Source organism: Macrotis lagotis, chromosome X, assembly GCF_037893015.1.
Source record: "Macrotis lagotis isolate mMagLag1 chromosome X, bilby.v1.9.chrom.fasta, whole genome shotgun sequence".
NCBI lineage: Eukaryota > Metazoa > Chordata > Mammalia > Peramelemorphia > Peramelidae > Macrotis > Macrotis lagotis.
This window is the reverse complement of record NC_133666.1, coordinates 550,397,198-550,424,536: the sequence shown is the minus strand read 5'-3', so window position 1 is coordinate 550,424,536 and position 27,339 is coordinate 550,397,198. Positions and strand designations below refer to the sequence as shown.

Genomic DNA, 27,339 nt, shown 5'->3' with positions numbered 1-27,339 from the left:
TTGAGTGCTATTTTGAAGAACAACATTCTCAACACAAAGAAAAGCAGTGATGTTGGATATTCTTGCTTTTTGCACACATTTTTCAATAACTAAGAGATAATAGTCTTGTTTTAGCCCCAGATCTATCCTGTGATTTCCAGATCTCATCTATTCTATCCACTTATTTGAATAGGGAATTTTAAGAGGAGATTAAAAAGTCCCCTTTCTTATCAGTCAGAGAGAAAAAATAAAAAAAGGAGAGGAGGCATCTATGTCTTATGTTTAGAGGCAGCAAAATGGCTTCTGTGGTCTCTAGAGAGCCCTTCTAAACCCTGAATTCTAACATCCATAATATAGAGACAAGGTTTGCCCCATTAATTATAGGCTGGAACATTATGAACATTATTTAAGTACAAACTGAGACACTAAGGGGAAAAATGTGTGTTTTAAGTGTAAAGTATTAATAGTGTTTCAGTGAGTGACATCAGGGTTCTGCTGGGCAACACTTACCCCACTTGTTCTGCATGTGAGATATATATCACTTCCCTAAGAATAGCAATGGCTATTTTTACACCAGGATTGCATTGTAAGCTCATACTTATTAGGTCAGCAAGCTCTTCCATCTCTTTACCAGACTTGCTGTTTTTTCCATTTAAAACACTACACTTTATATTATGTCTTGACTTCCTTCAAGCAAAGGATCAATGTGAATCTTTCTGGGTCCTTCTCAATTTGGGGCCAGTCTGTTAATCAGATGGCATACATGAATCTAAGCCCAGTACAGCTGTCAGAATCTTTAGGATTACAAATGAAAATTCTAATCAATAACAATCCCAATACAGGTTTTCATGGTACCCTGCTGAACACTATTTCCTGACGTGACCATTAATTATCTCTGTGCTCAAACCTTGTCTTGGCCATAGCTTCCAGTGGGATTGTTCTTGGAGCAATGGAAATGATCAGCCACTGAATTAGAGACTGTTTATCACAAATGTTTTTCAATTCAACTGTACATTTTTCCCTTCCTCCCCTAGAGCAATCCAAAGGGAGTGAGGCCAGCTGTTTCTGATTTATCCTTTAGTTTCTAATCTATGGTATGGAATTTTGCCAAGTAGGTGTTCATTTAATATCTTTACAGATGTTTTAGGTGGCATTATGCTCAATGTCTTAATTGAAAGCCCCATTGAAACTCAAATATGCGCTCGATATAAATTCTTTGAACTATTTCATGAGAACTGTGAGAACTGTTTCCCAAAATTGTTTAAAACATAAGGATATTATTTTGTAAATACCAGTGGACAATACAGTGAAAATACAGTTAAGATAAAGGTACACTATTTTAAATTATTGTTGTTATAAAAATTGTCTAAAGACTTTCAACTATCATTCTATTAGGTACCTTACTCCCAAATTAGTTTGTAAGTATGTGTGTTTATGCATGTGTGTATGTATATAGGTATGTGCATGCATATATACAAAGATAATTATAGAAATATACACATATATACACACTCATATTTACTCCCACTCTACTACAAATAAGGAATAAATGAATTTATAACTCAACAGACTCCTGAAAGAATTCTAAGTATCAAATAATTATGTATTAATGTTAAACAATAAGTCAAGGTCTTCATGTAGGAGGAGGTTGGAGTGGAGGAGTGAAGAAATAAAAGTGGTTTTCCACTCTTACCTGAGCCTGATGCAGATGCATAATCATCGTCATCAATAGGATAAACTCCTGATGCTTCCTCAATAGAGCTGTTGTCAAGGTACATGTCTTTATCAGAAGTTAGTTCTGCCCTCTAAGAAAGAAATGAGAGTGAAATTTAAGATGGAAAGCCACTAAGAGGCTTATTTTATTAATATTTTTTCCTTCCCCTTTACCCCAATTCTCCAAGTTCTGAGACTAGGAACAGTTTAATACCATCTTTAATAATCAATGAGTAGTAAAGTGGTGTAAGGACCCATTTTGGAGTTAGGAAGATTATGGTTTCAAGTCTCTCCACTGACATATGTTGGCTGTGTTGCATTAAGCAAGTCATCTACCCTCTTCAAAGTGCCTTCCCTTGACTAAATTGCAGAGAAAGTGCTGCCTTGCACTGATAGACATGCCTCATCTAGGAATTCCCCACAGCAAAGAAATCACAACTCTAGTCCCCCTTTCCTATATACACAAGATAAATCTGAATTACTTAGTATAGCATACTAACAGACTTCAGGGACTCCAGTGCCTCAAAACAAATATTTATTAAATGGGTGAGAAGCATTGTGCTAAGGGTAGGGTAAGATAACAACATAGTAAAGTATGAATAATATGCAATTCCTGTCATTCTGATTACTGGGTTTTTTTTGCTTTTGAGTTGGGGTATAAATGCATCCCTTTCCCCTGTTTCAAGACTGAAATAATTAGAAGCCTCCTCTGGGCTTACTTCTCTTGTCTTCACTAAGATTGTTAAAAAGCTTATAGCAGCATTCCCAGTTCACTGAGCATAAATGTTATTATACTATGGAGATAAGAACCAAGAGTGTGTTATACATGTTAGATCGACTTTTAAAAGTTTAATTTGCATTAACATTTTCTCCATCATTTTCTTAAATCCAGGCAATTAACAAAACAATTTTGTAGCATTTGATAATTTTTGAGATAAAATGCTCATAATGAAAATTTAACAAATACCACAAAGTTGAGCTGGATCCAGCATAACCTGCAAAATAAGACAATCCAATGAAACAGGAAAGAAAGTGGTAGTTGTTCAACAAATGAGAAATAATGAAATAAATGAGCAACTCCTGTTGTTGCTCTCACTTCCACCACCATCATCACACCCACCACTATTTATACAGGCAGTCTGGTACTTTGGGATTATGTATGATCTTGCTTGGTACTTGGCATGCCAAGTAAATGAAACAGTGAATCTACAAGAATCATTTGATAATAAAAATATTCCTCTGATGACTATGTCCCCTGATCTCTTTGACCCTGAAACAATTAGTAAATTAAGAAAAACAAACATATCCCTTTAAAAAAAGAAGCCTGATATTAGCTAATAACAAATAATGTGTTTATTGTTCAGAAAATAGCATTATAAAACTTCAGACTAAGCACTTGAAGGCCTCTTGGACTATTTAACTATAGACTAATCTACATTCAAACAGGAAATTCTGTCAGTGATATCCCCAACAAGAGATTCTTCTGCCTTTGCTTGAAGTTTGATTCTTTTTTTTTTTAAACAAGGTCACTGAAGACACAAGACTTAGAACTGAGAGTTGGAAGAGGGCATAGAGAATGTCTAATATGGGAGTTTAACTCAAGTCTGGGAATTTGGTTTTAAAAATAGTTTGATAAGTATATTTTGGGGGGGTGCAAGGCAATGGGATTAAATGACTTGACCAAGGTCACAAAGCTAGGTGTAGGCCAGATTTGGACTCAGGTCCTTCTGACTCCAGGGCCGGGGCTCTATCCACTGCACCACTTAGCTGTCCCTGATAATTATATTTTAACAAAATTGGGTTTTTTGTAATCCTGTGTATTTTATTTTAGCTTGTTGGTCAAATAGCATTTACTAGCACAACTGACCCACAACTTACTCAATAAAAGAATTTCATTTTAAAATTCCAACTTTTGATCTAGTCAATCAGAATAAAATTCCACATGGAATTAGAGTAGTGGATATCTATTTTAAAATGATTGGAATAAAATCAGCCCTATAATTAAAGCCTTGTCTACACCTAAATAATTCTTATGGTCTGATGAGTATAAAATTTATCTGTAAAATTAAGGGTTTGACCTATTTGACTTGATATGCCTTCCTTTTTTAAATTTATATTCCAATCATTACAGTACCATGAAAAATAAAATAAAATTGAATGCTGACACCCAACAGACTTTAAAAAAATTCTTTCCCCACAACATTATTTTTCATTAGATTTTTCTGTTGAAACAGGATTTTTCTGTTCCAATAGTCACTGGCTGGAAACCATTCCAGGCAGACAGGCAGGTTCCACCCTTGAAAACAGTACGACTTTATTCTATCAAGTTACAACGCCTACTAGGAAAGGCAAACACATTTTAAACTTGATCCTACATTCTCCACTATTCCTCTATGCCAATTCATAGAAAGGTATGTGAACCCATCTTGCTTAATCTGTCCTATTGCCCAGACTCTAAGTAGTAAAATCATGGGCTCTGGTTTTCAGTGGCCAAGGTCACAAGCTTTGAATAACTGTGCAGAGCCAATAGTCTGAAGGAACTTTTCTCCCAGCTTGCTCAGACCTCAATTTGGCAGTCTTTAGATAAGATCCTTCCCTTACTTTACTCTTTTCCATGGTTTTCACAATCTTCAAAGTGAATTTCCACAGTCTTCTGAACCTTTTCACAGACCCTGAGGTATATACTGTGCTCTAGTCATACAAACAATCTTATTACCCACTACAAATTCCTCCTTCACAAAGGTAATCAATCAAGAAGTCCTTAGTAAATGAACTTACTAGGTGCTAGATACTGTGGAAGGTACTAGAGATACAAAGGCAGACAAGGAGAGAGAACAATACTATTCATATACATACATACATAGTTATATAAAAAGAAATTCAAGATAATTTAGGTAGGGAGGTATCAAAAAGAGTTGATCATCCTTTATCAGACTTATCACATTCACTCACATAATCATGTCTTTGCATACATTGTTCATCTCAAAGTTATTCCCTCCCCCCCCAACCTTTCCTTCAGGCCACCTTATGCACAATGTTGGCATATAATAGTGTTTATTATGTGTTTATTAATTGACTCTGTAACCACTGACAATTATCATGGACCACTAGCAGTCATAATTTTAATTCAATTTATGCCAACCCAACAAGCATTTATTAATCACTTACTGGGTACATGATAGGCACTTTGAGAAATAATCTAAACACAATTTGGTTCCTTCCCTCATCAAATTCAAAGGTAGTACATAATTATTAAAAGCACTTAGAGATGGCACTAATAATCTATTATCAAGCAGACTAGAAAAAAATTAATTATATAGCTTCTAGTTTTGGTTGATAAGTCATGCAGGTCTTATTATATTTCCAATGGATCACAGATGGAAGCCAGACAGGAACTGAGAGGTCATCTCCTCTAATTCTTTTTTTTTTAGATAAGGAAACTGAGTCCCCAAGAAGTGAAACACTTTGTCCAAGATTCAATTCCTCTTCTTTCTCTCCAACTAGCTTAAAGATTCCTTGAAGCCAGGGATTATATTAAATTTACCCCTTTATCCCCATCATACTAATTTAATATTATTTTGAGTATACAGAGCATTTATTCAAAAAATGCTTTTGACTACTATGAATAGAATAAATTGGTCTTCCTGTTAGAATGTATAGCTAAGATATCACAATAGTACCAAGTCACTACAAGTTATTATCAGAATCACAAATGAAACTAGATCTATTTCAGGCATGGATGGTTCTTGACCCCATGTTTTGCATAAATTATTAAGTACTCAAGCTTCTTCTACATATGGGTTCCAGCACATAGATTTGTTTTCAAAGCTAGAGAATTTAGAAGCTCTTTAAAAACAAAACACAACACCCTCAGAATACTAGGAACTCTGTTTCCTTTTCTTCACAGTGAGTGATTTTAATTTCCCTCTGCCCACACCAAACTTCTGGTTTGATAGATCTAAGTACAGCTCTAAGATATTCAATCCTTACTTGTAAATTGAGTTTCCATTCATTAGATAACCCAGCTGTCTAGACCAACACATCATTCACACGCTAACAGGCGGATGAAGGAGGAAAAAAAAGCAAATCTTACAGATAATTCTGTGTTACTTTAGAGACTTTACAATTCGGTTGTACCAGGTAATCATTCTCACACACCATTGAATTCACCAATATAAGTGAGTCTTGCATGATTATGCCAGGCTAACACCACTCTAGGATTCTATGTTAAGACAAAGCTGAAGTTAGAAAACAGGAACTACAAAGCTGAAAGCTATCTGGCTTAGTTCCCTAAATAAATGTTTTCTCTAGCACACCAAATAGAGATTCCTTGAGAATCAGAGTCAGAAAGGGGAAACAGAGAGAAGTCTAATATTGGGGTTTGTTTTAAATTGGGGGTTGGTTTTTAAAAATATTTTGATAATTGTAGTTTAACATAGTTGGTTTTTCTTTCGTAATTCTATGTATTTTATTTTAACAAAAGCTAAGGCTTTTGTAACACATTAGTTCAAGTTTTCCTACTGTGGCTGATACCCCCCAACCTTTTCTGAAACAAAATTATTTTCTGCTTCTTAAAGTGTGACCTCTTAAAAGACATTGATGAAATGGAATTGTAATGTCAAGGAGGAGAGAGCCCCAGTACAGACATTAGGACAGTGAAACTTATTCTAATTATTCATCATTAAAACCAGAAAGAAAAGTCTAGATTTTTCATGAATCAAGGGCGGGAGGGGGAGGTGGTGAAAAGAGCTTCAATCGGTCAAAGCTTTAGCTATAAAATAAAATACCAATCTAGCATTAAATTTCTGAACCACTCTTGGAGAAACTAAAAACCAAGATAAAGGCTTTTGTTACCAAATAAAGGCCCTTCTAGCTCCTGACTTAAAGGGCCCTCTCCTGCACAGTTGAATTTACCTTTATGTTTAGTGTAAAGGGATAAAGCAACTGGTGGCATGTAACATTAGTTTATACTTTCATTAAGCCAAGCTGATATACCATAGGCTGATCTATTATGAAATAATAACCATCTCCAAACTCCTGCCACCAAGTCACTTAAGGAAGATGCACTCATTCTTAAGCTTTTTTCCCCAAATTTCTACTCCATAGGATCTTATAGAGATAATTCAATCCCCTCATCCTTTTGATGAAAAAAACAAATTCCTGAGAAGTTATAGAATAAGATTTTCTTTTTTCTCTTTTAGTCTTTCTTCTGTACCTTGCAGAAAGCTATTTAACTTTTTATTAGAATCAATCAGCTCCTGAGTATTAGCATTCTTCACTCATTACTGAACAGTTAAGTATACTTATCTTTTAGCTAAATTTTAGTTACCATCCAAGGACTAAATTTATTGACATATAAATGTTTCTTTTTTTTTTGACTCTATGAGATATACTTGAGCTGCCTGTATGAGTTTCTCTTTAGACCAAAAGCTAAGTCTGGTTTCACTTTATTCAATCACTTAAACTGTTTAGCAGAAAAGCTAAGGAGGTGACCTAATCTTAATTTCCTCATTGATCAGACAAAGGGATTAGATTAGCTCAATTTTGAGTTCTCTTTCAGGTATATGGTATTTCCTCCAAAAAGGCAGATTATAAATCCTCTTTTCACCTCTAGTCCAACTCTTTTTTTTAATTTATTTTAGGTTTTTGCAAGGCAAATGGGGTTAAGTGGCTTGCCCAAGGCCACACAGCTAGGTAATTATTAAGTTTCTGAGACCGGATTTGAACCCAGGTTACTCCTGACTCCAAGGCCGGTGCTTTATCCACTATGCCACCTAGCCACCCGTAGTCCAACTCTTTATCCATGTTCTTTTACAAATCTTTCATAGGGATGCCTCCTCAGTATGCCAGAACTTGTACCCTGGGTTTAAAAAAATTAATATTACAGTAGAACAGATGGATTGTACATCTGCTGTCCCTTCCCTTAGCTATATGACTGACCTACCACCTGTTCTGGTCATATATCTCTTAAATGATATCTTTTATACAACTTCTTGAGCATATTCATCATTGATAAAATGCTAAAACCTATTTATGCCCACTATTTATCTTTCAAATTTAGTTTCCATGAGCTCAGTTATCATCTCCCTGCAAAGGAATTGATGATCTGTATATCTGGGTCTAATCTATCTCCTGAGCTTCAGTTTCACATCACCAAGTGCCTATTCATCATTTTGAACTAGATACCCAATAAGCATCTCTGCCTCAACACAACCTACCAGAACTCAGTTATCTTTCCTCTCAAACACACCTCTCTCCTGAACTTCCCAATGAACTGCTCAGTGTATCATCTTCCTTTTAGTCAAAATGGTTTGCCATCTTGGTGTCATTATTTTTAACTTCTCATATCAACACCTGCTGACAAATCTTGTCATTGCAATCTCCTCTACATTTTTTTGCATGTCACCTGGTCTCTTTTGCCACAGTGTAGACCTACTTTAATTCATGCTCTCATCATGTCTAACTAGGTAATTAGTCTCCTTTTCTTTATTCTCTCTCTCTACCCCAAACCAGTCTCCAGATAGCTAAGGGATTATCCTACCTAGAGTGTATCCTAGAGCAGTGCTATCCAAAATGTGATTTTATGTAGCCCCTATGGGTTTACTAAATGCTTTAGTAAGCACAAATCAAAACATATTGTCTATTGTTTCAATAAAAACTTTTAAAATTAAGGTTGGACAGCTCCCCCACTGACTTAACATATCTTTTAATGCTCATGAAGTATTTGAGACAATTTAGGGGGCAGAGTACTGGGTCTGGAGACAGGGATTCAAATATAACACTAATATAGTGAGACTCTGGGCAAGTCACAACTCTGTCTGGGTTTTCTCATTGATAAAGTGAGCTGAAGAAAATTATAAACCACTCCAGTACTTAGCCAGCTGGGGTCAGGAAAAATAGAGCAACACTGAATAATAACATACCTCCAATGAGGAAAAGGGGTCAAGATCAGAAATGAAGGGAATTAGAAGGGACCTCTCCATGGGTCATGATAAATCTTTTTGAGACAATACTCTGGAAAATAATTACAATTTCTTTCAAATATCCTATAATATTCTTAGCCCAAACACACACACACACACACACACACACACACACACACACACACACAAACAAATCAAGACATTTCCCTGATAAATTGTTTCAACATATAATAGATAGAGTAAGTGTGTATATAATCAGTCAAGCAAATTAGAAACATAAACCAATGCCTTTAAGAAGCAAGAATCAAGCTGTGGGAAAACCATGTTAAATGGATAATTAACTACACAGGATGAGAAAAAAGAACTTTTTTCACAAATAATCTCCAATCACAGACAACTGAAGTCATTAGAAAATTTACTAATGGAATCACAGCATCACAGAATTTCACTGTCAGAAAAGACCCTGGAGACCATCTCATCCAATTCATACTTAAAGAAGAATTTCTCTTTATAACACATCTGACAAGTTGTCATCTAGTCTCTGCCTAAAAACCTCCAGTGAGATCTCATTTATTTTTAGGGGACCTCATTTATTTTTAGGGGATTTATTTTCTCCTGAGGATACCCATTCTCTTTCCTGCTACCTTTGACTGTTAGGAAATCTTTCCTTCCTTCAGTCCTATAGATCTTTGGAACTTTGCTGCTTTGTGTTCTTCCTGCTATGGCCAATCAGAATAAATCTTAATCCATCTTCCAAATGACAACTTTTCAAATTCTTGAAATCTCTATTATGTCTTTTGTCCTCCCCCATAAATCAGACATTTAGGAAGTAAACTGTGCTAAGTCTGGGGATACTAAGAAGGGCAAACAACAGGTCCTATCCTCAAGGTGGGCAAATTCTAACAGGAGACAACACAGAAATAACTAGGTACAGAGAAGATAAATATCAAGTAGACAACAGTGATCTCGAAAGGGTAAGTATCAGCAGGTGAAAGACCAGGAAAAGTCTGAGATTTGAGTTGAGCCTTGAAGGAAACCAGAGAAACAAAGGCTAAGGTGAGGGGGCAGAGCATTCAGTGCTTGGGCATGACTCATTTGAGGAACTCTTGAGTAAACCAGTGTAGCTAAATTTGAGTTTGAGGGAAATAAAGAGTAAGAAGGCTGAAAAGATAGGAAGGTGTTATTTTTATAAAGATCTTTTTTTTATTATCTCCCTGCAAATGATTTGATGATCTGTATATTTGGATCTAATCTGTCTCCTGAGCTTCAGTTTCACATCACCAACTGCCTATTCATCATTTTGAACTAGATATCCAGTAAGCATCTCTGCTTCAACACAACCTACCAGGAAAACTCAGTTATCTTTCCTCTCAAACACACCTCTATCCTGAACTTCCCAATGACCATTAAATTCACACACACACACACACACACACACACACACACACACAAACACACACACAAACACGCTTTTATTGTCTTTATGAAAGTTTCTATTTTCTCATTAGATGGAAAACTCTTTGAGGGTAGGAAACTTGGCCAATACTTTCAATTTCCTTAAGCATTATTGCTTAATTCCATAAATATTTACTGTCTGGATAAGACAAATTCAGAAAAGATTGTTCCCATCTTAGTGAACAACTAAATTATCTGCAAGTCAATTTTAGAAAGGAGGAAAAAGACTGATTTTACCTTCTAATTATTTATTATCAGAAAAGCTGGCCAACTGAAGGAAGCCTATGACATAATGATAATTCCCTCTTATCTATCTCCTTAAGAAATGGAAAGCTAGAATTGAGGTTTATGAACCTGTGAAAGATGATTAAGGAAAGCATGCTAGGGGTTCATAAAATGCACATGTGCTATAGGTGACTTTAGAACATTTCCAATAAACTGCAAAATGAAAATGACTGTTCTCTGTGAATTGAGGGTGTAAATATAATCTCTAAACCAAGTGGCTAAACCTTCACATTTCTGAAAATCCCTTTTAAGACATTAGGACCTTTCCTATTACCCCCATGAGTTCTCTTCCCTAAAAGTATTTCAACCCACTTTTGTGAATAAGAGTTTTGTTGTCTCTTTATTCATAGGATGTCCCCTTTTAGTATTTAACATAATTCTAGTAATGGTTCTATTAATTTTTCATGCACTACACTAAATGGAGAATATGAAAAAATTAAATAAGAAATGATTTTTGCCTTAAAGGATAATGATAAGTAGGGGTAGGCAGAAAGTGGGTGAGAAGACAAGTACGCAAAAAAAATTTGAAATTTTAATTAGGAAGACCTCTTTGTGACTTAGTTTCTTGATCTGCAAAATGAAGCACCTGAACTGGAAAAAACTCTAAGGCTTATCAATTTTAAATCTACAATTTTAGTGTGATTAAGTGTATTTGATAAATTCTAATGTCATCAGATGACAGAGAAGTAAATTTTCAACTTGGGAAATTAGGAAAGGCTACAAAGAAGAGAGGGCTTTTGAACTGGACAGTGAAAGAAACATAAAATACCAGCAGGGAATAGTTGTGAAATTTTTGCTAACCTATTCAGTCAATAAATAAATATACTAACATTTATTAAGCATCTCCTAGGGATATAAAGACAAAAAGAGAAATAATTCTTAAATCCTCTTAAAAAGCATTTAGCTAGTATCCTAATCTCAAATGAAGAAGCCAAAACAAAGAGTAGACCAAAGTCCTCATTTCCTGCTCTAACAAAGTCCTAATTCTTTCACAAATTATCTTACCATGAGCTTCTACTAACTAGTCATCTTGTTCTTATTGGATTACAAAATGCTTTACCAATTATGGTTCAAAAATATTTTTAAAGTTATTCAACAGAAACTATAATTACTAATGGACATATTTTTTATACTACACTTTCATATTTTCAGTAACCCAAAAGCATTTTTTAAAAAACTCTATGGTTAGATAGTCTCCTTATGTGTGAAGTACTCAATTTTTACCCATGAGGAGTTTCTGCCCTTGCCAATTTAAATTCCTCAATAATCAAGTCAGTGAATTTTAAACAAAACCTTGAGAGGGGCTTGACTCACCTCCTGGGATTTGTGTCATTCACTGACTCTTACAACCAAAATCATCTTTTTCATAGAAGGGACTTTACTGGAAAAAAGATAAACCACTTGTTTTTCTGACTTTAGTCCAATGCTGGTCTGCCTATTGATTCTAATATGAAGCAATGCCATAGATGCACCAACAAGGTGTTGTTCTATTTTTCTGTGATTCTCATTCTGTCCAATGGTGTCATTCCAATACATTGACCTATTGGTCAATTATATTAGACCAAAGGCCTCTGTTACTATCTCTCTGTAATGTGGAGTGAAACCACAGTCAGCAGTTTTGATCACATCCTGTCAACACTTATATTCACATCCATTAAACATTTTTAAATCACAGGAATATAATAGTACAAAATTCTGTGATCTAAAATGCTACTGACACAAAAGCCTTTCACAGAATAAAATGGTTTGCAGCAAATCTGGATCTGCCATTTCCATTCCCAAGGCAGGCTAATTTAGTAATTAATAAGTTAATCTACAAAGTTTATGAAATCAACTAATCAAAAGCAATGCTTCCTGCATGGAAATTGGTTCCTGGCAGATGCCAAACTTAAAACATTTATCTTCCACTACAATAAAGAAAAGGCTAACTAACTCTTAGTTAGGTCTAGAATCTGAATTTTGAAAGAGAAGGAAAATAACTATCCTGAGCTGAATTTGTTAGTAGCATTTAGCAAGACTCCAAACTGGGGAACTGATATGAAGAAATGAATATTATTAAAACAATCCCTGAGACTTTGAGTGAGATTGTTTTGGATGTGTATGACACACAAAGGGAAAATGTTCATTACTTGCAGATGTATGCAAAGTTGTACTCCCTTCCTTTTTTGGTATATCATACGGGAGGGAAACATGAGGTTTTTAAGTCATGTCATTAACAGGGCATTGCCACTCTCTCATCTACCAAAGGATATTCCAGTATTTGTTTTGTGCTACAGTGGATCACAGTTCAGATGAGAGAAGAGAATTGAAGAGAAGAGAATTGAAGAGAAGAGAAGAGAAGAGAAGAGAAGAGAAGAGAAGAGAAGAGAAGAGAAGAGAAGAGAAGAGAAGGAAGAGTAATAGAGAGAAAAGGCAAAGAGAAAAAAAGAATTGCAACTGAAATTCAAATTAAGATCTCTCTCTCTCACACACACACACACACACACACACACCCTTTAGTGCAGAGATTTAACTGTGAATATTTTGAAACTGCTAGCATATTTATATAAACAATGTATAGTAGGAGATGGTGCAAAATGAATGGCAGGAGATTGAAAAAATAATGAGATATTAGATTGTAAAGGATCACACCTAAGCAATCTCATGTCAGCCAGTGTCTGGGAACTATTTTATCATGTTTCATGCATGGGGTTGGAATTCACAATTTAACATGTATTGCAAAGATCTGGCTAAGTGAAACTCTACTTGAATATCAATAAAGGTACAGGTCACTCTAGAGATGCCCAATGAGACATGTTATGTTGAGTACTAGTAAAGTTGATAGAAAGGCTTCTTGTCTATTTTAAAACATACCAACCATGCAGAGGACTCAGATCCTATTAATCATAGTCCATGAGAGCTAGGGATCAGTTTCCAAGTAACAACTCTATGGGTAAAGCCTCTGAGATGGTAGGATTTTCCACTCCAGTGATACAATCCCTTGCCTCTCAATCTCCCAGCAGCAGCTGTCATTAAGACTGAACTTTACCACTTTAAAGATGGCCTTTTGTAAAGGTATGGGTCAAGAAGAAAACTCCATTTTTCCTATCTGTTATGCCTCCTAAAGCAGTTCTCCTTCCCTCTTTCAATCCTTAATGGTGGTACTGCCCTTCTTTCAACATTTCAAATATTGGTTATTGTCTTTCTTGCATCATTATTTCAGGAAGAGTTTTGGCCAGCAGATGAAAGAACTGTTGCCCATTTAACAACTTGCTCACAGACACATCAAAAATAACTGGCCAAATCTCCTATCTACAAATACAATTTTCTCTCCACTATACTAACTCATAATCGAAAAAAAATGATGTCCCATTACCTATCAAATAAAGCCCAAACTTCTTAGTCTAGTATTCAAGGTCAATCTCAGTAAGTGATAACCTAGCTTTCTCAGTCATATTCTCTACCACTCTGTGCTTTTCTCTACCTTTGTGGTTTGTTAAAATCATTTCCTTTTTCTGGAAAGAGCAGTACCTATCTATCCTTCAGAACAATTCACAGGTCATCACTGTCAAGAAAATTCACCATGGTGAAGCATATGAAACATGAGACTTGGGTATGACTCCCACATCAGTTACTTAAACAGCATTGTGAGTCTAAGCAAAGTCACTAAATCTATCTGAATCTAAGAGGCAGAAGTAAAAGTGCATAGGAAATTCAAAGCATGGGAAATAATCAGTACAAAGGAATGAAGATGGGAAGGAACAAAGATGGAAGATAACCAAATCTGAAAAAAAATTTGAAAAATATCAAGGTAAGTACTATAGTTAGATCACAGAATCTGTGTGTGTGGAGTTGGAGGTAGGAAAAAGTGTAAGAAGGCTGGAAATGTGGGAAGGTCAGGCCAGATTGAAAAGAACTTTAAATACCAGAGGATCAAATAAGATAATGTAAATAAAGCACTTTGTAAAACTTAAAAGCACTACATATATTTATCCTAGAATTGTGGATTTAGAGTTGAAACTTAATCCAACCCCCCTCCCATTTGAGAGTTGGGAAACTGAGGCTGAAGCCAAGTGACTTGTTCTGGAAAAAAAAAACACAAGAAAACAAACCAAAAAACTCCTAAGTCTTTCTAGTTCCAAGTACCCTGGGCCCACTATCGAGCTTACATTTTCCCCCGTCAAGAAATAAGTGGCTTAGTGGATAGAGTGCCAAGCCTAGAAACAGGAAGACTGATTTTTTAAGTTCAAATCTAGCCTTGAACACTTAGTAGTTGTATAACCCTGGGCAAGTCACTTAACCCTGTTTCCTCAATTGCTTCATCTGTAAAATGAGTTAAAGAAAGAAATGGTAAACCATTCAGTATCTGCTTTGCCAAGAAAACCCCAGATAGGGTCACATATAATCAGACATGAGTGAAACAACATAAATAAGCATCATTTTGGGGGGGAAAAGTATTAATGACTTTTTTAACTTTCTCATTTTATTTTTAGTTTATATTTTGTTTCATAGTTATTTATGAATGCCCCCAGTAAGACCAAGAGAGTATGACCTATACCATATTCTTTTTCATGAAACCACATTTCACCTAATGAAATATTATATTGGTTGAACACCTCTGAATGGAGGAAACAATATGATCTACAAGGAATCTATAAAGCCACAATTTCATTTAAGTACTAAAGTGCTCTCAGTACCCAGCAAAAGACCAATTTTTTTTAAATTTGAGCTGCTGTTTAAGTTGCATTAAATGGGAATAAATAATTTTGCTGAGAGATTTGGAATGGGTCATCCCATTTGGCATTTTATTTATTTCTCATTGATAATACAATGCATCCCCCCCCACTACTCATGAAGAGAACACAGAACTGCAAGGATATCCTCATAAGGAGGTTATAAAATCCTTCATACTTGGCTAAATGCTTCAAAATAATTTTTAGTTAGAGCCAGATAAGAGCAGTGCTCAGGAGAATCTAATTTCACTTTATCCCTTTATCTTGGACCATAAGGATGAGAAGTCTAGGAAAATGGATGTTTAATTGCAAATTCTGCTTTTATAAATTCCCCAGGTCTAATTACCCATCTCATTAGGTACTTTTTGCCTCTCAGTTATTTAAAGCAAGAAAGCACCTTCCTACAACAGTCTGAAGAATAGTCAGACCAAAAGATTACCAGCCTCAAAGTTAACAAGTGGTGATACTCCCTGCTCCTACCTTCACTCAGAACACTGTGACTGAAATATTCGTTCATTGGCATGGAAGAGTCACTCGCCAGTTCTTCATTTAAAATTATAGTTTTGTGTTGCTCTCTGATTTTCTGTACCAATTTATTACACTTTTCTCTCCGAGCAGAGTGAAACATTGTCTTACTGTAAGAGTAACTGTTCTGTCCCTTGGAATGTGCCTCTGGGTTTGCTGATTACAGAAAAGGTTTTGAGTTAATGACATCCATTGAAGACCTGATTTTAAGAGGACTTTAAAGCAAGATGAATAAAGAGGGCATCTGCTCCCTTTCCCTCCAGGAAGGGACTGATCAGCAATAAGTCAGCAGAGAAATAAATAACTAATGTAAGGATTTTCACTAAGGAGTGATCTACATGTAGGACTTATTCCTGGCATCTAGGAGCTTAATGAATGATTATTTACAGATCTGTGATTTCAGTAATATAAGGGACTCAACATTAATAAAGATCTCCTTACCAATGCAGTTTATACCATCTCTGAAATTCATAATTTTATAAAAATCATCCAAAGTCAATGACCAAAATCTCCCAGCCAGTATGAGGCACATGAGTCCCATTCTGCCTGGCTCTAAAGTTAGCTCCTTATCCACTAAGGCCAGTATGTCTCTCCAACCAAGGTGATAACACTACTGTTATCCACTGGATGTTGACTTTTATGTAAAAGTGATTTTTTTTTACTGTGGTAATTCCCTTCATTCCTCTTAACCATTTGTGACTTTTTTTTTCTTGAGGTATACATCTTCACAAAGGATCTACCCAGTGGGCTGAAGGCCTTTCACTGGTTCTTTTAAATATCTAAAGAGTATCAATATGAACAATTTCTATATTTAAGTTAAAAGCAAATTTATGAACTAAGGTCTTCTTAAAGATGATGCCAAGTCACCATGGTATTTGCAGTATATGCCAAAAGAATTATTCACATTCCATATCTCAACTGGAGAAGAAAGTAGAAAGCCCCAGACTATACCAAAAACCAATAACCCTAGGCCCTCTATTTTTCTTTTAGGTTGTGGTGGAGCTTGATAAAAGCTGTGTGTGTGTGTGTGTGTGTGTGTGTGTGTGTGTGTGTGTGCGCGTGTGTGCGCGTGTGTGTGTGTGTGTTCTTTTTTTAAGCCTGAAAAGTAAAGAAAAATAATTTAAATAAAATCCTAATAGGGAAGCTAACAACCACTGAAATAAATTATGAAATCCAACCCAGACTTCACTCATATATGCATAAAACTGCATTATAATGATACTTAAACATAGGGAGGGTGTGTGTGTGTGTGTGTGTGTGTGTGTGTGTGTGTGTGTGTGTATGTGTTTCAGGAGAGAAAATCAAATATTGAACAAATTTAGCTGTCTTAGCAGAAAGGCACAGGATGTCAGCAGCAGAACACAATCTCTAAGCAAACTCATTTACTGAAATCTCACCTGCTGTGAAGAGATGGGACATGTAATGATGAGAACTTTATCTAATGGAACCAGCATTCTTTCTTCAATACAAGTCAGTTAATACTAATTATGTGAATACAATGGGGCAAAGAATTATTCTGGTACTAAGAAGATAGGGTCTTGCCTTCAGGGAGCTTACAAAATAAAGGGAAGAAGGAAATAGAGATTAATAGCAAAGAAGAGGCAAAGCGGTCCTTAGAACTGGTTAGAAGAAATCTGAGTTAGAAGAAAGAAAAGAAAGGAAAAAAAATTGGTTAGAGAAGGAAGACTTCCCAGAGAGGGCAGAATCTGAGGGGGACTCTGAAGGAAAGGAGAGAAGCTGTTGGGAACTGGAAAAAAGAGACCATTACAGAAACATGGTATAGAATGAGTAAAAGGAATGGGATAAGATAGTTAGATTTCAATGGGGAACAGAGAACATTTCAGTTGAGTAGAAGAAAGAGTCTCTGAAGAGCAGTATGGGTCAAACCTGAGAAAAAAGGTTGGAGACATATGGTAGAGGGTCTCAAAGGTCTGAATTAGAAATTTATACTTTTATTAAATGTGCAGTGGTGAATGAGTAAAGATTTTTAGGTACATGGTGTTAAGGAAGAGTACTTGATCAGAGGTATAAAGAATGAGAAACATGAGTAAGGAAGATACTCAAATGTCTGGGGAAACAACATGGGTAAGACAGAATGGTTAAAAAGTTGTAGACCCACTTTAAAAAACTATTTAAAATACACCATTATATAAACACCATTTACTACAACTTTCTGCATTAGAAAGTAATTAAAAGCTTCATTTGTATGCACACACACACACACACACACACACACACACACAAAACCTCACCAGTTGTTATTTTAGCTCTAAACTGAAGCTGCCTTATGTTAATTTACTAGTGACAATTAAAATACCTCAGATGGAAAGCTTATATGATCATAATTGTGCTTGTTGGACTACTAAGAAATGAAATTCTTGAAGAAAAACGTTTAGAAGTTTCGAGAAAATGTTTTAAAATAAGTGAATTAGGTAAAAGAGAGATTTTTGTACTCTCATTCCTTTGTTAGCCCTGGACACTTAAAGAAAACAGTGCCACTAACTCTAGGGATCAGCAATAAATTTTGACAATATTTTAGCCCTCCTTTTATTTAATATCCACATTGCCTGAACTTTTTTTAATTCTTCCCCCTCTATCTTCAAAATCTTTCCAAATGTCGACTGTGTCTATCAATAGCAATCAGGGAATGGTCAATTCCATTAAAAAAAAACTAACATTACTCCATGAGCTAGCATTTTAAGATTCCTTTTTACCTTTTATGTTTGATTTACTATCAGTTGGAGAGCAGGAATCATAATGAAACTGAACCTGATAACAAGAACTTTGATAATCTGATAATCACCTAGATATGTATGTGTATATTAAGATCTATATAGATATTATAGGATTTATATTCTGGTATAACCAGCAAACCCTAGAAATATGTTTTCCCCAACCCCCACTCCAATATTCTATATTATGTGCAGCACTGAGGAAGTTTAAGGGTTTTATTTTGTGTGCCTGACTTTCTTTGGGGGAGAGAGTGGAGGGGAGAGGAGGATGTCACTCCAGGCTATTGCTTAATTTTAAATTTAAACTTGAGTGAAAGATGAATCTTCCCCTTTAGATACTGCAATTCGTGTCTTGTCCAAATTTCTGTAGTAGCCTGTTAACTGGGCTACCTGTGTCCAGACTCCTTCCTCTCCAATCCATCCCTTACACTGCTGCCCAAGTAATGCTCCTGGGGGTACCACTCTGATGAGATTTACTCAAAACTTCGCAATGACTCCTCACTGTGCTTTTAATAGAATGAGTTAGGGTTAGGGACTGGACTAATTTCACTGGTAGAGTAACTTGGGATAAAGAATCTCCCTCTACTACTACTGCAGATCAGCATCTCCTCTGAAATATATAGTCTCTGATATTCAAAACCTTCCACAATATGACTCTGACTGGTCTATTTTGTGTGTATCATGAACCCTCTGACAATCTGGTGAAGTCTAAGGATCTCTTCTTAGAATATTACCAAACGCATAAAATTAAAAAGATTATGAATGCAATCAATTATATTGAAAATTACTTCTTAAAATTTTTTTAAACAAGTTCAGATATCCGAAGTTAAATTAACAAAACTTTACAGACTTAGTTCAGGAAATCTTCATATACTCCAAATTCCAGCTAAAATTCTAACCCTTGTCACATCTGTACACTTTTGTCTATTCCTTCTATCATGCCCAGAATGGATTCTTCTTGCCTTCTTGTCTACATGCTAACTGTCAAAGTCCAACTCAGGTATGCCTCATTTGAGGCATTGCTTGACCCCACCCTCACGCCCAAGTCATTTCATCTTCTTCAGATTCCACAATGCACTTTTCTTGATACTTAAAACATCCTCATCCTTATCCCACAGTCTATGTATCAGTGATTTGTGTAGGTTCCTTTTCCCTAATCATAGGATAATAAAAGTCTTAGAGTGAGGGGTCTTTGCCCAGTAAACTGAATCTATTAGCCTCTAGTGACTGCCTGACACACAAATATTGTGACAGAAATAAAAAACTTCTTTGGGGTTTTCTGTTTGCAAAATGCCAAATGAAGATGTGGCCACTCCTCCTTAGCCCCAGGAACCAAGCCGTGGAGCATAGGGAACCATGGAAGGTCATTTTCTATTATTCTCTACTTCCAACTGGGCACACCTGGCTTTGGTTAATGCTCTGGAACGCAGAAGTGCTTCCGGTTCTCTCTCTCTCTGCTTATCTTAACTTTCCCCATAGAAGAGAAAAACTACTTACTCTTGTCCCTCCGGTTCTGGAGGCTAGAGATTGTAGCTGAAAGACTGAAGCTGCCTGGGCAACCTCTTTGGCATGCATGCCAATAACTCCTCACCTAATAGTCTTCCCTCTGCCTCACTGCCCTGGCCCACTGGTGATTACGACAATCCCCTCAAGTGGTCAAATTGCAGGGCAGCCCCCATGGAAACCCATTTGGAATTGTTCAAGCTCATACCCAAGAATGATGCTTTTAATCCAGATTGTTCTTTTTAAAATCCTTACAAAAGCAGCTGTAATCAATCCTTAAGGTTGGGGAATAGGGAGAAAGGGGGGGGGTTTTCTAAAAATCTGCTATTCGGGAAGCCCTGATACCAATTCTCTTCCCTTTCATGGTTTTTAAGAAAACAATCCCATGGTAACAACACATAATCAATTTCCCTGTGTTCTAACACTAAACAAAATCTAAATTAAAATATACATTTTTAAATTACATAAAACCACAGCAGATATAAGAAAACCATTTGTTATGCCATTTTTCAGACAAGGGAGAACATTTTTTAAAGAAAGACCATTGAACAAATTTGATAATTGTTAAATACAAATTAAACCTCAGCAACTGTTGTAAAAGTTGTTTAACAGGTGCCATGGATTTGATGAGTGAGGGAAAATCCATCTTCATTTGTGATCTGGCATTTCTAATTCCTAATTTGCAATATAATGTACTATTTTTTGTTCTTATTCTCATAGAAAACTATCAATTCTATATCAGATGCCTATAGGCAGACATGGTTCTAAAATGTTGACATCTTTCCTGAACTTTCAGATTCCAGAATATTTTAAATCTTTTCAAAGGAATTTTCCATCTTTGGCCCCTATACATTAAGAACTGACATTTAGAATTATGACTCAAACATTCATCATCAAATCTATTTTCTCATTGGAAAATTCTCCTAAGAAATTGAGGTGTTTCATAAGGTAAAAACCAACATTTAAGACTTCAAAACATTTTGGCTTTTGCACTTTAAGAAATATCCTCCTCTACATCATCTACAGCCAATTTCTAGATAAGCATTAGGAGGAAATAGTTAAATTGTATATATTATATTTATTTTTTTTTGAGGAAAAATGAAAGGTAAAGATTAAGATCAACTGAGACATAAAATAGGGCAGCTAGATGGCGCAGTGGACAGAGCACCAGCCCTGGAGTCAGGAGGACTTGAGTTCAAATCCAACCTCAGACACTTAATAATTACCTAGCTGTGTGGCCTTGGGCAAGCCACTTAACCCCACTGCCTCGCAAAAACTAAAAAAAAAAAACCAAACAGAGACATAAAATACAATGATTATCCTAAATACTGTATTTGGTGGACTAGACATGTGGCATCTGTCTTAAAAGAAATGAGACCTAATAAAAACCATCCAGAGTGCTTGCAGCTTTGCAAGGAACTATAAAAACTTAATGACGTTTGCTTTCCTTTCTAACAAGAAGAAAATTGAATTTGAAGGGGGTATAGTCACAACTTCTATTGAAATATTTGACATTCATTCATCTCACATTCCTGGTATTCATCTACCAAAGCAGGAATTTGTGGATGAGAAGTGCAGTTTACAAGTTCTTCTGCCCCACCCACACCAAACCCCAATCAGAAAACAGTTTTTCATTTTACCAACTCAATGAATAAGACTCCTGAATTCTGGACAGCTGGTCAATTTGAACTGGTCAAGGGAATATAGCTTTTTAAAAGACAATCCTCCTGGAGCTTTTACACATTAAGGATTTCCAAGTGTTACTGACCCAGTCTCAGTAAGTCACTTTTAAGTCATTGCTACAAGAATGGATCTTTCTATATAGAGCTTCATCTATTCCACTATAAAAGTCTCAGTGGCACAAAATAGCTGAATCCAGAGAAGGTAAGGTCATCTCATTTTGAAGATCACCATTTTTAATCCTGTTCTTCTCTCTGTGTGTATGAATATAGATATAGATATAGATATAGATAGATATGTATGTCTATATCTATATCTATATCTATATATATATATATAGATATATATATATAGTCAATCAAACCACAGAACGATGTTAAGGAATCTGGCTAGACATCAAAGCTATCTTTTGAAGAAGCCATGGTGTCAAATGCTCTCTTTCACAACAAAAACTGCACATTAAAGGCAGAACCCATATGTCTAGCAACATTTTGCCTTCTCCATAATAAGATCCTCTCGTCACTTTTTATTCTACCAATTGTAACAAATACAGGTCGTATGGTTATTTTATCAACCCATAAAAGATTTGTACACCCCAGAATACAGTCCCAAATGACATTAAGTACCACTAAACACAAGGAAGAGTGTTCTAGTGTTTACAGATTATCTTAAAAAATAAGATTTGAATGATTTATTTTGACCCTGTCTATACACACCTCCATAACTCAAGACAAGATTAGCTTTGGGCTTGTGGTCACCTGGCAACCTCATCATCACCACATCACTGCTCAAACTCAATTACATTGAAAATGAATAATAACGGAGTATGACTGTGCCATAAAATAAACAATGAATATTAATCATTTGGAGAAGTGTGAGAAGATGTATGAAGTGATGAAAATTCAAGTTATTGGAACCAAGAGGACAATATATTCAAGGCATATTGAAAAAATGTACCTCTCTCATCCTTTCCCCTTCATTACAAAAATGCAATTTTTGTATTAAACTCTCAGATATAATGTGATAGTTAATTTGACTGAATAGTTCTCCCTGCTTCTAACCTTAGTCCAACTCTTTCATGTAGGTGTAAAACAAAGGGGATGGGCTAAATGGCCTCTAAGGTCCCTTCCAAGCTCTAAGGGAAAAATGAAGTTCAGAGAGGTTAAGGGGTGACTAAAGCAGGATCTGTGCCCAGGTCTTCTCGAATACAAGTCTAGTACTTCAACCACTAAGATGTCACTCTATAAAAGTGAAAAGCTTCAATAAAAATATAATTTTTAAACTTTCCAAAAACAAATAAATAGTAATACAGTCACAGAATTTATAACACCCTGCATTATAGCCCACACATTTCAACCTGTACCTGAAGAATGAATCTCATTTACAACATTGTCAGTGAGTGATCTTCTAAAGCCGAAAGATGCTACTCACTTTCTGACAGAAGTGATGGACTTAATATGCTGAATGAGACACATATTTTTAGATTTGGCTAATAGGCATAGTGTTATGCCTGATAATACACAGTTGTTACAAGGTTTTGTTTTTGTTTTTATTTGAGGGGGGAGAGGTGTGAGAAGAAAGTATTTATTTTTCTAATTTAAAAATGCTGCTTAAAAATAAGCAAACAGTTCTTTAAATGGTTCCAAAAGAAGAACTTTAGTGACTGTAAACTCACTATTTACCAAGGCAGCTCAGTCTAATTATAAGAATTATTTTTTCCCTTATAGTTAAAATCTATTTCAATGCAATTTCCAAAGATTGGTTTTTATTATGGTCTAGAGAGGGCCAAGTATAAAATGTTTAATTATTCCCCAAAAAAATCATACAACTATTTTAAGACATTTTTACATTTTCTCCCAAGGTCAATGAGCTCTAACAAAGTTTTGTTAGCTAACAAAATTGCTGAGAAGTGTGTTAGATACCAGGTAAGGCAAAAAAAGTCTGAATAAAAGCTCATACCTTAGAGCTAGCCTTTGGGAGCCTATAATTGCTTTACCAGGTTATCTTGTTCGATCTTATCGCATATGACATATTGAATCCCTCTATAAACCATCCTTGCTTTAAATCCTGAGATCTGCCCCCCCCCAGAACTAAACCAGTAGTCAGAATGTAAAGAACAGTGTTTCCTCTTGATCTGACTCTAGTGTTTCTTTTAATGCTAGGCAAAGAGGTGGCACTATAAATAGAGTATTGTGCCTGGAGTTGGGAAGTCCTGAGTTCAAATTCAGCCTCAGATTCCTACTAATTATGTGACCATGCGCTGGTCAGCCTCTTTGCCTCAGTTTCTTCAACTGTATAATTAGGATAATAATAGCATTATTTCTCAGAGTTGTGGTGGGGATCAATTAAAATAATATTTGTAAAGAAATTAGCAAAGTACCCAGAAAATTGTATAAAGGCTAGTTATTATTACTGTCAGCTAAAATCATATTTGATTTTTTAACTATGTTGAGTCATACTAAGCTATCATAATATGCTAAAATATTCAAGTTTTTTTTAATTTATTCTGCTTTTTAGTCATCTTGTACTGGTACAGTTGATTTTGTTAATCCAAAGGTAGTACTATAATTTATCCCTATTAAATCTTATCTTTATAATGTTAGCCCATAGTTTCAGCCTGTCAAACTCTTCTGGGAGCCTGATTCTGTCATCCAACTTAGTTCTCCTTTTCAGCTTCATACTAATGGCAAATTTCAAGTGGTTGCCTCCACCAAAAAAACTGATTAAAAGGATGAACAGGATAAGGTGAAAGGCAGTCGTCTGCAGCACTCCACTAGAAACAACTTTCTAGAGTGACACCAGTCTATTATTCTATCAGCATTCTTTTGGTCTGATAGGTCAACCAAGTCCAGTTCTTCCTCAATAGGTATCCTCTGATCAATCCATATCTCCCTTTTCCATTCATAGGCATTATCATGACAGATTTTGTCAAAACACCTTAATGAAATTCTAGCATATTATGTAAAGTTACGAGATATAATTAATGTTTTTTCTAAACTATCAGCCTTCCAGTATTCTGGACTTTCAGAATCAACAATAGCTATTTATAGTTGGGTGTGAATGTGTCTGTGTGAACAACTGTTGCCTATGTTCTTGTTTTCTCCTGTAAAAGATGATTGTTTTGTCTAGTCTAGATAACACAAGTTGAAAACCCCTCTAAATATGCATTGCTTTATCACTTCATCGCTGCAGTCATGTTCTTTAGAGACCTACTAATGATATTCACATGGTTTTATTGTTACCACTGATAAGGAAGGAAGACACATTTTATCACTTAATGAAGTGACTCAGAAGGGCATGTTTTATACTATGTGCTACACAGATGTTAAGAGATGAATAGAATTAAACTTTCTTTTGCCTAGAAATAAAAGCTTACAGTTATGTTTTCATGTTTGCAAAGTATTTTGTATACATTAGCCCCTTCTATACCCATGACAATCTTGTTACAGAAGTACTTAAAAAAATTAACCCCATTTTACAGATGAGTTAATTGAAGCTCGGAGAGAGAGAAGGGTTACTTTGTCCAGGATTACACAGCTACCAAGTATTTAAAGGAAGAATCTGAACCTAGATCTTCCTGATTCTAAGTAATCATTCTACTTTATTGTTCTGCCAAAAGAATTAACTAGGCCCCCAAGGAGAGAAACAAATGCTTCCAAAAGAAGACAGGAAATCAGCAACTGAAGAAGAAAATTGTATGGCTGTCAGAAAAAGGACTACCTCTCAAGAGACAAAAGGAGATCTAAGTCTTAATAAAGAGGAACTAGAATTTCATTAGGAGGTGGAAACCAAGCCAGTATATACAGGGCAAATGTGTCTCCAGTTAAATAGCTAAATGACCAGGTTTTATTGAATTCTTCGTGAGACATCATATAGATAAACCATCTACTATATTTCTCTATTAACAGGGGTAGTGCAGGTGTGGGGAGGAGAGAGAAAACAAAAACTATCCAGAAACTTTGAGGAAAATCAAGTATAAGAGAAGAATGAAAAGATAATAAGAAATTGGCAAACAGTTCAAATGGCTAGTCGTTTGCATTTGTGGTTTAAAAGCACTTTTCTTTTTAACAAAAAATCAAAATAAATTAAATGCTGCAACTTAGAAAATAAAACCATGGCTAATTAACTTAATAGATGAAACAGGGTAGGCTGCCAAACAGCTGATCCAGAAGTATGCAATTCTATACTTCTGAACTCTTAGCCTAATTCCAGATAGTTGGCCTTGCCCCTTTATTTGCCAAAAGGAGAAAATTGGGGGGGGGGGCAGCTAGGTGGCGCAGTGGATAAAGCACTGGCCCTGGAGTCAGGATACCTGGGTTCAAATCCAGTCTCAGACACTTAATAATTATCTAGCTGTGTGGCCTTGGGCAAGGCACTTAACCCCATTGCCTTGCAAAAATTAAAACAACAACAACAACAACAAAAAGGAGAAAATGGAAGCAAAATCAGATATAAAAATTCTTACACTATTGGTTTTTACTACGTGAAAAGATTAATGTTAATTTTATGAGAATGAGATTTCAGGTCTATCTGCAGATAGCAGTGTGTATACATAAAGAATAAAATCTTTCTGATCCTGTCCAGCCATTGCATTAGCAATAGCTATTTATGACATTTTTAATGGTATAAAGAAATAAGATACATATCCAATAGCAATGGATCACCTGATTTCATTCTATGGAGTTTAAGACACACCTGTGTGTCTGAGAACTAAAAAGTCAGAGTATGTCAACACACACTCTAAGGTAAACATATTTACCAGGCATATCATCTCCTGGGAACAAAGCAAATCCCTGCAGCTTTTTCCAAAGGACTTGGATTTCTTAGTTTGACAAATACTAGAATGTCTTTTACATTTCTCCAATGCAGAAAGACTCCCACACATGAAGGTTTTTAAAAGAAGTTAGTGTTTTCTGACAAAAAAAAAACTTTAGTAGCAAAACTAGTTAAGAAACTTGAAGCAGGTGTCATTCCTACCACAGTAGATTAAGATTTCACACACTACATAGATAACAGACCCTCCTCCCTGTCTTTTTTTTAAACTCTGTAGCTAATGGAGACAACCTGCACCTGGGTAACCACAGATAACCAACATTGGCCACCATTTGGGAAGGATAGGGTTGTTTTTCTCATGAAATATTTAACAGGCAGTTATCAGTTGGTCAAGGATGGCCAAATGGCAGGCCCCTGAGAAGCTCCTGGCCTGCCAGCTGTTGTTGGACTGTATTAACTCTTCAAATATACCTGGGGTATATTTAAAGCTACCTTTGTGATGCTAGTAAGGGAGTAGTCTTTTGACTGGCAGCCACCCTTCATCACAGTCACCCTTACTCAGAAAACTAAAGTTATGCTGACCTTGCTGTCATTTTAGCAGATGATGCTAGTGTCTTCAGGATCTGCAAAGGTAGTGAGAAATAGCTAAAAATATGGAATTTTAATTGGACAATCTTTGCTCTTTATAGTAGTTGTTTGACTTTAGGCAACCCATTTTACCTAAGACTCAATTTCCTCATTGTTTAAAAAAAAGAATAACAATATTTAAATACATTCCTGTCACAGAGATGATTATTAAGTAGTGTAAATACAGGCAAAGACCTTTGCAAAGCATAAGACTCTAGACAGATGCCAGCTATATATATATATATATATGAATGATTCTGAAGAGGCTAAAGAAACTAGTCAACATGATTGAAGCATGTGGGGGGAGAGGGATGACATACTCTGGAATTAGCAAAAAAAATACAATCTGGGCCTTAACTACAGTAAAAATTTACTTTGAAAGATGAAAATCCAATCATAGTTTTCTCCTCTTTTTAACCTAAAATTTTCTAG

General features: G+C 35.6%; 1 protein-coding gene across 1 annotated transcript in view; it reads right to left on the bottom strand.

Annotated features, from left to right (window-relative positions):
* The window catches only part of SDC2 (syndecan 2), a 132,837-nt gene that overhangs the window by 19,088 nt on the left and 86,410 nt on the right, over positions 1–27,339 (bottom strand). Inside the window, exon 2 of the mRNA XM_074200387.1 lies at positions 1,673–1,784. Coding sequence (XP_074056488.1) covers positions 1,673–1,784 — 112 coding nt within the window. The remainder of the gene's footprint in view (positions 1–1,672; positions 1,785–27,339) is intronic.